The sequence below is a fragment of the Gekko japonicus genome, unplaced genomic scaffold (genome assembly GCF_001447785.1).
Source record: "Gekko japonicus isolate JY-2015 unplaced genomic scaffold, Gekko_japonicus_V1.1 scaffold677, whole genome shotgun sequence".
Lineage (NCBI taxonomy): Eukaryota > Metazoa > Chordata > Lepidosauria > Squamata > Gekkonidae > Gekko > Gekko japonicus.
The window spans coordinates 822785-836424 of NW_015159730.1; the positions used below are offsets into that span (position 1 = coordinate 822785).

General features: G+C 46.2%; 1 protein-coding gene across 1 annotated transcript in view; it reads left to right on the forward strand.

Annotated features, from left to right (window-relative positions):
• The window catches only part of GTF2I (general transcription factor IIi), a gene marked incomplete at its 3' end in the record, with an annotated part of 79004 nt that overhangs the window by 13859 nt on the left and 51505 nt on the right, over window positions 1–13640 (forward strand). The window contains 4 exon segments of the mRNA XM_015428060.1: window positions 3387–3525; window positions 5796–5930; window positions 9040–9223; window positions 9593–9621. Of these exon segments, the coding sequence (XP_015283546.1) occupies window positions 3387–3525; window positions 5796–5930; window positions 9040–9223; window positions 9593–9621 (487 nt within the window).

Consider the following 13640-nt stretch of genomic DNA (forward strand, 5'->3'; position numbering starts at 1 on the left):
GGGGGGGGGGGGGACTAGTGTCATGGGCGATGATGACTGTGCCAGGCTCCCGTCTGAGTTGGCAGCACAACCAGAGGCGGTGGCATTGCTAGAGCCAGAAGCTTGCCCCTCTGACTCCTTGGGAGTTGACATCTTGCTGCTGCCAGTGCCCAAGCCTGTAAACCCTGCACCTGGTTCTGCAGCAGCCGATGAGGTACAGGTGCAACTGGGGAGCCCACCTGACACATCTCCATGGGTGGTTCAGCTGAGGGAGCGGCTCTGCAGGGACTTAGCCACCTGCCACCGAGACGCACGCTGGCAGTGCTGAGTCCTGAGTACTAGCAGGAGCAGCGCCGCTGCCAAGGGAGGCACGGCCAGAGGCCTATATAGCTCCCACTCGAGATTGGACTCTCCATGGAAGCAGCAAGTCGTCTCCATGCGGACCTCACATCCACCTTCAGCTTCTGCTCGCGAACCCCCACTCTCGCTCAGATTCCTGGCTTCCTGACCCCTCTTTGGGACTTGTGATTCGGCCCTCACTCTGACTTCCCTGGCAATGACCTCGGACCAGACATGACTCCTGACTCTCAGCCCAGCCCATGACACTGTTTTCCACAGAGGTTTGTGAACTTCGTGGGCCAAATATGCTGGTGCCGATGAATCAATTGTACAGGCAACCGGGGGGTGGGCTGGCTTCTGCAGCTCTTCTGCAGCCCTGGAAACACCAGTAGTGGCCCTCCAAAGCTTGATAGGCAGCTCTGGCTGCCAAACAGAGAGCTCCCATTCTGTTCTAAGCCTCTAGCTTGCAGGACAGATGTTCGACACACTCCCCCCCTTTTGCACATTGGACCCTGGGATCTACCCCCCCCCCAAGCCAATCTGTGCACAACTTGGAGGGCAGGTAGAGGGGCATCCCAGGGGAGGTCTGCTGCGAGTCTAATGCCCCTCTAGGTTTCAGCGGGGATGTTTAACACACTGAACCTGCAGTTGTGATTTCCCCAGAGGCCACTTTCCTGGGGATACCTGGAGTTACAGTGCCCCCCCCCCCCCAAATCCAATCCTCACCAAACGTGGAGGCAGGTAGAGGAGAGTCATCTGTAGACTTGCTGCAAGTTTGGCATCTCTAGCCCATGGGGGGCCGCTGTACCACACCATGAGCCTCACAAACCGTGAGCTGGTTCATTAAATGGGAAGGTTTGTGGAGGCTCGTGGTTTGTGATACCCCATGAACTAGCTTCTGGCTCTAGTTCCTCATCAAAGGCTCCTAAGTAAGCTCAAAAATCATGGGATAGAAGGACAAGTCCTTTTATGGATCAAAAACTGGCTAGTTCATAGAAAACAGAGAGTGAGTGTAGGTGGGCAATTTTCTCAGTGGAGGGTGGTAAGCAGTGGGGTACCGCAGGGATCAGTACTTGGTCCACTGCTTTTTAACTTGTTCATTAATGATTTGGAGATGGGAGTAAGCAGTGAAGTGGCTAAATTTGCGGATGATACAAAGTTGTTCAAGGTGGTGAAAACCAGTGAGGATTGTGAGGCACTCCAAGGGGATCTGTCAAGGATTGTGAGGCACTCCAAGGGGATCTGTCAAGGATGGGCGAGTGGGCGTCAACATGGCAAATGGGGTTCAATGTGGCCAAGTGCAAGGTGATGCACATTGGAGCCAAAAATCCTAAATATAAATACACATTGATGGGGTCTGAACTGGCAGAGACTGAGCAAGAGAGAGATCTTGGAGTTGTAGTGGATAACTCACTGAAAATGTCGAGACAGTGTGTGACTGCAATAAAGAAGGCCAATGCTATGCTGGGGATTATTAGGAAGGGTATTGAAAACAGATCAGCCAATATAATAATGCCCCTATATAAATCAATGGTAAGACCTCATTTGGAATACTGTGTGCAGTTCTGGGCACCACACCTTAAAAAGGATATTATAGCTTTGGAAAAAGTGCAGAAAAGGGCAACTCGAATGATAAAAGGGTTGGAACACTTTCCCTATGAGGAAAGGTTAAAGCGCTTAGGGCTCTTTAGCTTGGAGAAAAGACGACTGAGGGGTGACATGATCGAGGTTTATAAGATTATGCATGGGAAAGAGCAGGTAAAGAAAGAGGTACTTTTCTCCCTTTCTCACAATACAAGAACTCGTGGGCACTCCATGAAACTGCAGAGCGGTCGGGTTAGAACGGATAAAAGGAAGTACTTCTTCACCCAAAGAGTGATTAACACATGGAATTCACTGCCACAGGAAGTGGTGGGTGCTACAAGCATGGACGGCTTCAAAAGGGAATTAGATAAGCATATGGAGCAGAGGTCCATCAGTGGCTATTAGCCACAAGGTATAGCTAGGGGCTCTGGGGCAAGTGATGCTCTGTCTTCTTGGTGCTTGGGGGGGGGTCAACAGTGGGAGGGCTTCTAATGTCCTGGCCCCACTGCTGGACCTCCTGATGGCACTGGTATTTCTGGCCACTGTGTGACACAGAGTGTTGGACTGGATGGGCCTTTGGCCTGATCCAACATTGGCGTCTCTTATGTTCTTATGTTCTATGAACCTCCATTTTCCCAGTTCGTGCCCATCCCTGGTCAGGATAGAACAACCTGGCTACAGAAGAAAGAGAACAAAGCTGCAACTATGGCAAAAGTTGGCCACAGTGATGGGGGTAATTTTGCTCCCCTACCTCCACAGCATCTTATTCTTGTCCAGGTTCCTTGGCAGTCTCATTTGCTCACCTGAGCTACTGTGCCCCATGCGGAAGAGAGAGTGGGAAAGCTGTGGAGGGACACCCTTTCCCTCACTCTAGATATGCAAGGGCTGGCTTAAGTTCTACAGTGATGGGGAGAGACAGCCCTGTGTACTCTGAGTTAGTCTGGTAATCTAAAAGGATTTTGCTACATATTTAATATTAATATCTGTATCTGACATTATCGTATGTGTCTATAAGTTGGGGTGGAGCACAGGGCACACAATATGTGTCACCCTTTTGGTTGATGGTAAGTGTGAATGTGGCTCTCCACAAGCTACCAAGTGAGTTTCACTGCTCTATTTGATACCTTTGCAATCCGTTGTTGGAGATGAAAGTTGTGCATGTGGGAGGTTCAGTAAAGTACAACGTGCTTTTCTTCATGGATAATTGCCCTTAACAATAATATTTGAGTATGTAGTAATATATAATAGTGGAATTAGAGAATATTAACAAATATTAGAGAATAATGAAGCGATGGATTAGGTATAGTAACAAATTGTAATTAGTCTCTTGGTTAGATGTTGTTTGTTGTAGTTGTTTATGTCTGTGTTTAGGAATATAAGAAAACAATAAATGTGTACCCTCGGGTACTTTAAAAAAGAAAAAAGAAAATTGCCCTTAACAGTATTTCTCACTACCTGAACAGCTCTGTTTTTCTTCACTGCAGTGCAAGGAGCTTGCCAAGTCTAAGGCAGAAGTTGCCTGTATTGCCGTCTATGAAACAGATGTGTTTGTAGTGGGAACTGAGAGAGGAAGAGCCTTTGTCAATACAAGGAAAGATTTTCAGAAGGATTTTGTGAAGTACTGTAAGTCTGAACCACTGCATTTTTTACAAATGTCTATCGCTGTTTGTTGCCTCTTACATCTAAAATACATTGTGATGGGATGTTCCTTTTGTGCCTGGTTGTACTGTCAATGTGTAGATCAGGTTGGGGGGGGGGCGGGTCTGATTTGGCAACCACTTTTTCTCAGTTGGCAGCATAAGGGGCAAGGTTTGTAGCCAAATGTCATCACCAACATTTATTACAATCAAGAGATCAGTCAATTATAGTTTAACGGCACAGTTTACATACAAATGTAAAATTGATATGCAGAGAATAAAATTCGTGGCCTCGTTGTGCTGTAATTAATTTATTTATTTTAAAAGTTTGGAATGTATATTTTCTTCTGGACAAAGTCTCAGCACGGAATTTGTCCACTTTAGAGGTGATCTCATTGGAGTGGTCTACAGGGGAGAGATGTGTAGAATTTTCCAGATCTTCCTGGGAACTTGGATAGAATAGGGGTGAGATGTGTGGAATGAATGTCCTTATAAAATGGACAATATAATAAGATGTGTTCCACATGTGTGAGAAAATAGACTAACATGCGGTTCCTCAAAGTGGGAGGACAGTTGCAGAATTGGTAGGCCCCCCACCAGCCGCCACCTCTCCCTCCCCTTCATAATTTGTATGTGTCCCAGATTTGCTTCAGGAGACAAATGAATCCCCAGTGTCCAGTTTTTTGCTCCCTTCACTCTGATGCCTCTTCACTAAGGTGCTTCTGAGAGTCAGAAGAGGAAGGAATGTTTCCTACTTTTTACAGAGTTTCTAATTTTGGATGCTCCCTTAGGGCCTTGAGGCACAGGCTTTTAGTTGCAGCAGCAAGTGACTCCACAGAACAAGCATGTGGCCTTAGTTATGGCTACAGCACAGTCATATTCTATACAAGGAAACTGATGGTTGCATCAAAAGATGCTGGTGGTTGCGCTTGAGAAAAGCATACAGTTGGCCCACATCTCTGTACTGCTTCCCTTTTCCTGTTTGATTGAGTTTGTAAGTAAGGCAGCCATCGCAGCTAAGACTCTGGCTTAAAGCTAAGAGAAGCTTCCTGTTACTACATTGGGAATTTCTGGGCTGACACAGTTCTAGTGTGTCTACTTTGCAACTGCTTCTGCAAATGGGTGCCATCAAATTACGGTATCTGTTTCCTAGGGCACTCTCAAAGGACAACAGTGTGCTTCCATTGCTGTTATCTTTGTATAATTTCTTTATTTGGAGTGATTTTTATCAAACCCTCCCTCCACAGATCTCATGGCTGTATACACCATTCTTCTCTTACCCATTTTATTCACTCAACAAACCTGTGAGGTAGTTTGGGCTGAGACTGTGTGACTGGCTGAAGGTCACTCCGTGAGCCTCATGACATTGGGTTGGATCCCATCAGGCTTATCTAATACTCCTTCCTTATTACAGCCCCAGTCTCCCATGGCTTTTGTCTAGGGGTGTGCAAAGAAAAATATTGGTTTTTTCCAGTTTGAGTCTATTGGACACCCCCCCCCCAAAAAAAAAGAAAAAAGAAAAAAAGAAACACTGGTGTTCCTGAATATTCCTGAATACCAGTATCGGTATTGTGTTGATATTCAGGTAAAATATTAGGGAAACCCAAATTTATTCAGCTCCATTTATACCCTATGGGGATGCTCTCTCTAAGCTGTGGAGTCTTGTGAGCAAAAATTCTACTTTGTGAGCTACTGGCATTAAAGTTGTGAGCAAGCGATTTGGTTACTGCATAAATTAGTTTGCTTTGGACCCATCCTTCCTGAGTGAAGACAAAAAGGCTAAAAAACTGTGAGCTAGCTCACACTAACTCAGCTTAGAGGGAACTGATGGGGACTGTCCCCATAGGGTATAATGGAGGATTTCACTTGCTGGCATTCAGACTAACATTTAAATGTGTGTTCAGTTTACTTGCTGAGTCTGTATTCAGTAGGGATCCTTTTGAATCTGCCCTCAAGCATCGCAGAGGGGAAAGCCTCACATCTGGCTAATGTGGAGGTTTTCCTAAACTTGTGAGTATCAAGCTGTGATAAATAGGACATGGGTTGCAAGTGATATTTGACAGAATCTGGGGCTCTAAACATAGGACATCCACCAAGATCTGTTGTTTCCAGTGTTTTATCTTGGTTGTTTGAATTATATTGCATCCGTTTGGGGAGAAGAGTGGCACAGAAATGCCTTAATAAATAAGCAGAGGGAAAGCTATTTGAATGGAAAGAGTTAGGCTTTGACACTGTATTCCGTGTTCTGCCTTGTAGGTGTTAACGAAGAGGCAAAGGCTGCTGAACTTCAAAAAATAAAATTGACCTCACTTGATAACAGGATGACAGTAGATATTGTGGAAATCGAAGCCCTCAGGAAATCTGTGGAGGACTACTTCTGCATCTGTTATGGTAGATACACATTATTATTTTAGGCCATTGGGGCTGGCATTTAGCCGAGAAACTCGCCAGCTGCCATTTGGAATGATGATTTGGTTTATGGACTATGAGGAAGATTGAGAAGAATGTCTGGAAAGATGTCGCAGTTTACAGTAACATCATGCTGCCCCTCTAATCCTGGGTTTCCTAGTCGACCTATTTGGCTTTTCATTTGGGGAAGACAGCGGCAGCCTCCTTCACTTCCAGCCTGCAGCTGTCATCCATGGGATCATCAAAGGGAGGGCAGAGAGCAGCAGGCCGGGTCCAGTTCTAACGGAGGGTATTTTTCATCCCTGTAGCTTCCAACATCCTTCAATGAGGCTATCGGGAGGAAGGTAGGAGGCAACCGGGCACCCCCTCCGTGGTGCCCAAATACAGCTCAGTGGTGACCCCTCCCCCCCACCTCTCTCCAAGACGTACAACAAAAGATTTTTAATCAGCTGCCATAGGGAATGTGGGTGGGTGGTTAATCAAACGTACCAGATGCTTGAGCTTATTTTTTAAATTTATTTATTTTTATTTAACTTTCAACTTTATATCCCGCTCGAACCCCTTTTTCAAGGGGTCTCTGAGCGGCTTACAGGCAGGTGCTAATCACATTATTCCCTAACTAGGGCCACATTTTCTGTACGGGGGTGGGACTACCTACCGGCACCCAGTGGTGGTTGGTGTTCTTCTTGGCTCGGCTCTTCAGGTCTTTTTCTGCGGCAGTCTCCGGAGGGACATTCATTCTGGCGCTCGGGCGGGTTGGCTTTGGGGGGCGCGACTCACGCCTTCCTCCGGCCTCAGCAATGTCCTTTCCGGCTCCGCTGTGCCCGTGCTCGACGTCATCGTGCGCCCTTTTGACGGCAGTCGCTTGATGTTGCTCTGACCGTCTCCCCCACCCAGGAGAATGTGTAGTGACCAGACCCTACCCCATTGGGAATGTGATAATGCCACCATGTAACCCACTTCGTAGCTCAATGAGCAAGATGGGCTATAATTGAAGTAAATAAATAAATAGTGACAGGCCTCATGCCTGGCGAGGAGGACATTTCACCTGAGCCTCAGAGCCATTCTACGGAGCAGGCATATGAACGGACTAGCTGCCCGGGAGCAGGCTGCAAGCTTATTAGTACTTCTTATCACTTCTTAGTACTTCAGTTGCTGGCACCTATGTTTGTATATGTTGTGGTTTTAACTGATATTATTGTTTGAACGTATCTTGCTGTTTTAATGTATTTATATATATTCTGTAAGCCACCATGAGCCTGCCTTGGCAGGGAGGGCGGGATACGAATTAAATAAATAAATAAATAAGGATGAAGGAAGGACCTGAGGATGATGTCGGTGTCTGGACCAAAGACAACCCCTCTCCCATTCTCAGGCGCTGGGGGCACCTTGGGGGGTCTCACCAAGTCCTGGTCACTGTAGAGGCTTTTTAGCATCTGGGTTCCCTTTGAGGGCGTAAATTCAGCAAGTACTCTTGACACAGCAAATTAAAAACGCTCCTGCATTTATTCAAGCATACAGACAACAAGAGTGTTTGCTAAGCAGGAATCACTCTCAAGACAGCAAAAAAAAATCAGACAAACCCCCCCACCACCACTTGTGCCGGGCAGAGGGCAAGTCTCTAAATCATTAAACACTTGCAGACTTCCTTCTGTGGGAGCAAACTTACAACTTGACTGTCTCCCCGGAAGGCTTATGAAAGAAAGTCCATTCTGACTGGAACAGTCCTTAGTATTCTGCTTGAAGTCTCCCAGGCCTTGACCTGGGTCTTCCCTGATATTGCCTTCGTCCTACCAGTTAGCCCCCTTGAGGGACTGTCCAGCATCTCCCTTTCATCAGCCTCCATGGCCCCCCGCAGCCAATCAGGGCATAGCTGGTTAATCCGTTGCTAGCTAGCAACCAGATAAAGGTGTCTTCTGCCAGCTGGTCAAGGCCGCCAGGTGTTTTTAATTAATGTTCAGCCCAAACAGGCTGCAACTAACCTGTAAAAACTTACAGCTTGATGGCACTTAATGGAAGCCTCGAAATCTATAAGTCCTGATCCTTACAGTCATCTGACAGCGCTGACTGTTAGAAGCCCAGCAATATCCAGGGAGAAGTGGAGGTGGGGTGTGTGCGCGCAGGTGTCTTGAAAATGTAGGGGTATGATGATTTAGGGGGAGGAGCTTGCCTTCTGGGTGATGCTGGTTAACTGAGCATTCTGGAGAATCAGGTGGTCAGTAACAAAGCTTTCACTGTACTTAATTAAAACCATCTTTGTGATTTCTGCGAGCTGCTTCGGAAGTCAGTTTTTATCTGAGAAGCAGGATAACGATAAACACAAAGATAAGAGCATCTCTTCTTGGCTGAGTCTGTGGAAACACTTTGTAGGTGGTATTGTAGCTTTCTGCCTCTTGGAGAGAGTGAGCTGAAAAGGAGCTTGGGGAAAGTCCTTGATTCCCTGACCTAAAGTAAATGTCTAGCCTTTCTGCCTTAGTTATTTATGAGCAAAAGAGTAAATATACCCAATAACTAAAGAGAGAGAACACTTCAAACTGCTGAACCCTGTGCTGCCTTAGCACATATCTTGGTTTTGCCGTCTGGGAGGTAGGAAACAATGGGTTAACACAACTTTGGGAGAGGAGAGTCGTTTGATTGTGAAGGAAGAATGTGAGTGTTTGCATCAAAGACAGGATACACTGCCAGGATACAGGATACACTGGTGCTTCTTCAAATTGGGTGGCTCAGTGTAGACAACCTTCCAAGCAGTGGTTTGGAGTGAGTTTTCAATTCTGATTGGATGCAGACTGTGGCCATGTGTGGTTTTACTTTCAGATTGCTTTTAGTGTAAACCATTGTTTGCTGTGACATCTGAACTGTGGAACTGTTTTGTGCTTGCCCTCCAGACCAGAATGGAAAACTTACTTTAATCTGTGGTTTCAAGTTCAGGTTTGAATGGTGAGCATAAACTGTAGTTACCGATTTGGACATTAAGGCAGACTGAACTTGCTATTTCGTGCAGTCCTATGTAAGAGGAGAGGAAGGAGGGCGCAAGCCTACTTCTTCCTGCTGTTGTCTTATTCATAAGGTGTTTGTTTTGCTGCTGTTTCAGGTAAAGCTTTAGGAAAATCAACGGTAGTTCCTGTGCCGTATGATAAAATTCAGAGGGACCCATCCGCTCTGATGGTGCATGGCCTCCCAGAAGGACTTGCATTTAAGCATCCTGCCAGTTATGATGCCACAACGTTGAAATGGATTCTGGAAAACAAATCTGGGATCTCATTTGTCATCAAAAGGTGATTCCCCCCCCCCCCCAATTTTCTGTGGCTCAGTTTGTTAACTTAAATAGCGTTACCTAGAGATTTCTCTGTTTTAAGCTCTCTTAATTCAAATTAATCATTATTGTTTGGAACAAGTTGGCATGCAGTGTGTTGTAGTGACCAAGACTGTGATTCAAATCTCGGCAGGACTGTAAGCTTGCTGGTGATCAGCCCTGCCTCTGCAAAATGGGGATACAACAGCCTCAGCTTACAGGGCTGTTGTAATGATTATTGAACGTATATGGAATTCTTTCAGCTTTCACAAATACTATGTGTACTAAGTAATAGTATGACCTTTTGAGTTGCTGTATTTCCAAGTAATAGAATTCTTTGCTTTGTACATAGGCCTTTCCTTGAGCCAAAGAAACAGCTAGGTAAGTAAACACTTGTCTGCACTGTAACAAAAAAGATATGTTTTTATTTTACATCTTTTCCTGTACTTGCCCTTGAAGCACCATTGTTTATTAAAAAGGTATAGTTGCAGATCAATGTGCAGGCTGTTCACTGTCTCGTTAGGGCTAGTGTAATTTTTTTTGCATGCTCACAAGTATTGCTGACTAGTGAAAGCTTACTGACTATTTTTAGTAGTTAGTTGTCTTGCACTAGTGCAAATTTCTCTGCCTGTTTTTGTAAAGCATTACTTTACACCACAGAAACACACACAACAGGGTTTAGAACACAATTCTGTTTAAATATTGGAACTGTTTATGCATGTGAAGTTTGAGTCCAGTGGCACCTTTAAGACCAACAAAGTTTTTTTCAAGGTATAAGCTTTTGTGTGCAAGCACACTTTTCGAGATACAGTGAAACAGAACTTCCTCAACCATTGCATATAGGAAGAGAGAAGGTATTGGGGGGGGGGGGTCAGTTGCCAGGAAGGCAACTTGTACATGTGCTTGCACACAAAAGCTTATACCTTGAATAAAAACATTGTTGGTTTTAAAGGTGCCACTGGACTCAGACTTTGTTGCCCTTCCTGGCAGCTAACCCTCACCCCCCTTCTTCCTGTATGTAGTGGTTGAAGAAATTCTGTTTCACTGTATCTGAAGAAGGGCACTTGCACACGAAAGCTTACACCTTGAATGAAACTTTGTTAGTCTTAAAGGTGCCATTTGACTCCCTTTGTTCTGCTGCTTCAGACTAACAAGGCTACCCACCTGAATCTTTTTACTGAGCTAGTCAATTGTGTGAAAAGCTCCATAATGCAGAATTCTGTGCAGCTCCGTTATGGGTATGAGAGAGGATTTCCTAAACCAGTCCATGACTATGCAAATTTCCATTATTTCCAACTGGTGGGAACTGGTTATTTATCTGTTTAAAAGATATTTACACCTATCCATACAAAACACTTGTGATGGCTCACCACCAGATACGCACAGTGATCCAATGAAAAATAAAAAAAGAATACCACGTTTACCAGAAGTCTTAAACATGAGTCACCCTGAATGTATTCTAGAAAATCTAAGCAGTATTAACTCCATTTTGTAGTGTGTCCTGATTAGAGATGGGCACGAACCTAATTTTGTGAAGAACTTAGCCCGGTTCGTGAGCCTCAGTTCATGTGATCGTGTCTCCCACAAACCGCCATGTTTTTCCTGGAGGTTCATGAGGTTTGTGATGGGGAAACTGACCATTGGGGCAGTCAGAGGGAGGCCAGCAGATGAGGCCAGGCCAAAAAAGGTGACCCCAGGAGGCCAGGAAGGCGAGGATCACAGGGTGTCAGAGTCTAGGTGCAAGTTGAGTAAGTCAGAGTCGCGTTTCTGTGCAGAAGGTCAGTTACCAGAGAGCAGAGTTTAGAGCGTGGTCCAGAAAGTAAGAAGTTATCTAGCAGAGGTGATTGAGCGAGCAGCAAGGGCATTGCCCACTTGGCCACTTGAACTTTTATTAAAAAACTAATCAGGAAGCATACCTTTATTCTGTCAGAAGGAAAGTCTCGAGCCCATAACTCAATATATACAGTTGGCACTGTGCCAGGAATGCTATGAAATCCTCCACGTTACCTTCAAACTTTTCCGGAGGATTGATAGGGCATTTTGGAGGTGCCATGGGAGATGCCAGTTGTTGCTGCTGCAGCTGCTGCTGCATGACTGCCAACACCTGAGTGAGTTGTTGCACCTGGTCTTGCAGTGCAGACATGGTGGTGGCAGCCCCTTCCACTCTGTGGGGATTTGGGGTGGAAGCAAACTGTAAGAGTCAGAGTCCAAAATCAGAGTTGAGATTCAAGGTCAGTTAACCAGAGACCAGAGTCCAGCTCAGAGCATGGTCCAAAAAGCAAAGTCTAGCAGTCCAAGGTCATATACAAGAGCAAGCAGGTCTGATATCCAAGTCCAAAGCCGATCCGAAAGTCACTGGGGTGGAGCAGAGTTGGGAGCAAAATCAGAAGCTGTGGTCATAGAGTCCACCGGGTGGTGACTTGCTGCTTCCACCTTGAGCAGTCTCCCCTGACCGGCTTCTGGAGGCATCTGCTGCAAGGTCTTACATGTAGTCCACTGCTTGGGATTAACCCTGCAGCTACTCCTCATCAGCAAACAGCTGGCATCGGGCCAGGAGATGTGCGCTTCATCTTCTCTTCTGGAGCTCCATTCTAGGCCTTTGTCTCCGGCGTTCAAAGGTTGTGGGTGAAACTGGAGGGCAGCTAATGACCAGCTGGGTTCTCTTTGTTGGAATCCACTCGAAGGTGCTGGTTGCTCTGCATCAGCGGTCAGCTGTGAACTCTGACAAGCCTGCAGTTCATTTTCTTGCTTGCTGGCTTCTGCTGCTTCAGAGGTTGGCTACACAGGACTCCTTTCCTCATGAAGAGTCCTCTCCTCCTGAGGAGTCCTCCTCTCCTGACTGACCCACAACACCATCCCCCCCATGGGCCCTCCTCATCTAGAGGACCAGTTTCTGAGGGTAAGCATCATAAAACTGTTGTACCAGTTCTGGGGAGTGGAGATTGCTGGCAGGTCCCCAGGAGTGGTCTTCAGGGCCGTACACAACCAAGTCAACCAGATACTGTAATTGACCCCAGCGATACCGGGAGTCCAAGATTTGTTACACTTCATACTCCTGGCTATCAATGAGTACTGGTGGTGGAGGTGTGGGTTGTAGCTTGCGTTAGTGCATTCAGTTTGCCTGTCTGATTGTGGGTGATAGACCGAGGACATATGGATCCAGGTGCCGAGGAGGAAATGCAATGCCCTCCAAAACCAGGATGTGAGTTAGGTTCCCTGATCAATGATTAGGTGTTCCAGAATTCTGTGCAGTCTGAATATGTGTTGGATATATAGTTGAGCTGTTTACTGAGGAGTGGGAATTCTAGACCATTGGGCAAAATGTGCCATTTTTGAGAACAGATCAACGATAACTAGTATACATATATGGCCTTTGGGTGGGGAGAGGTCCAGTACGAAATCCATAGAGATGATTTTCCATGGTTCTGGGCAATGTCTGAGTATACTCGGGGCCACCAAAGTTCTGTGTCAGCAAGTGGCTGGTTTTGTGTCTGCCAAAATGTCCTCCTGGTCGGGAATTGTGAGTTGTAAGACTTCTGTGCGTAGAGGTCCGGGTGGTACATAAACTCACCCCTGGTGGCGCAGTAGACTGTCTTTCGCAATGAAGTTGCCTGATGTTGAATGGGTGGGTTGTTGGGGATCTAGAAGGTGTTACTGAGCCCAGGGGTCCAGTGCCTATTAGGTCTGGGTACGATCGAAGAATCCAGACTGGCTGCGAAAACTGTCAGAGGTTACACTGTAGCAAGAGGCTTTTCTATCCCAGGCAAGGGAGTCTATTCAGTCTTCTGGGAAAGGGCGTCTGCCCACTGGTTTTGGGAGTGTGTTACATACGAGATTTGAAAATCAAATCGAGAGAAAAATATCGACCATCAGATTTGTCTTTGGTTAAGGTGATGAGCTGTTTGAAGGTGTTTGAGATTTCGATGGTCAGTGAGGACCTGGAATGGGTGCCACACCCCTTTGAGGTGGTGCCACCAAACCTCAAAACCAGCTTTTATTGCTAATAGCTCCCTCTCCCGAATAGTATAATTTTTTCCCACGGGAGTTTGTTGACGAGAGTAGAAAGCACAAGGCTATAGAGCACCAGTTGGCCTGTTGTGTTGTGACTGATACAGTGCTGAAGGCAATGTCAGAGGCATAGGTTTCCATGTTGAAAGGTAGCTGTGGATCAGGGTAACAAAACACTGGTCTCGGATTGAACTGCGTTTTCAGAGTGGCAAAGGCTTGTTCCGCCTTGGGTGTCCACTGAAAAGGTTCTCTAGGCCGCAGGAACCAAATTAGAGGTGCAGCGATGGACGCGAAAGCCGGGATGAATTGATGATAATAGTTGGCTAAGCTGAGAAAACGTTGCACGTCCTTACCGGGGGGGGGGGGGGGGTTCCCGGGTCTGGTTGGTTTTT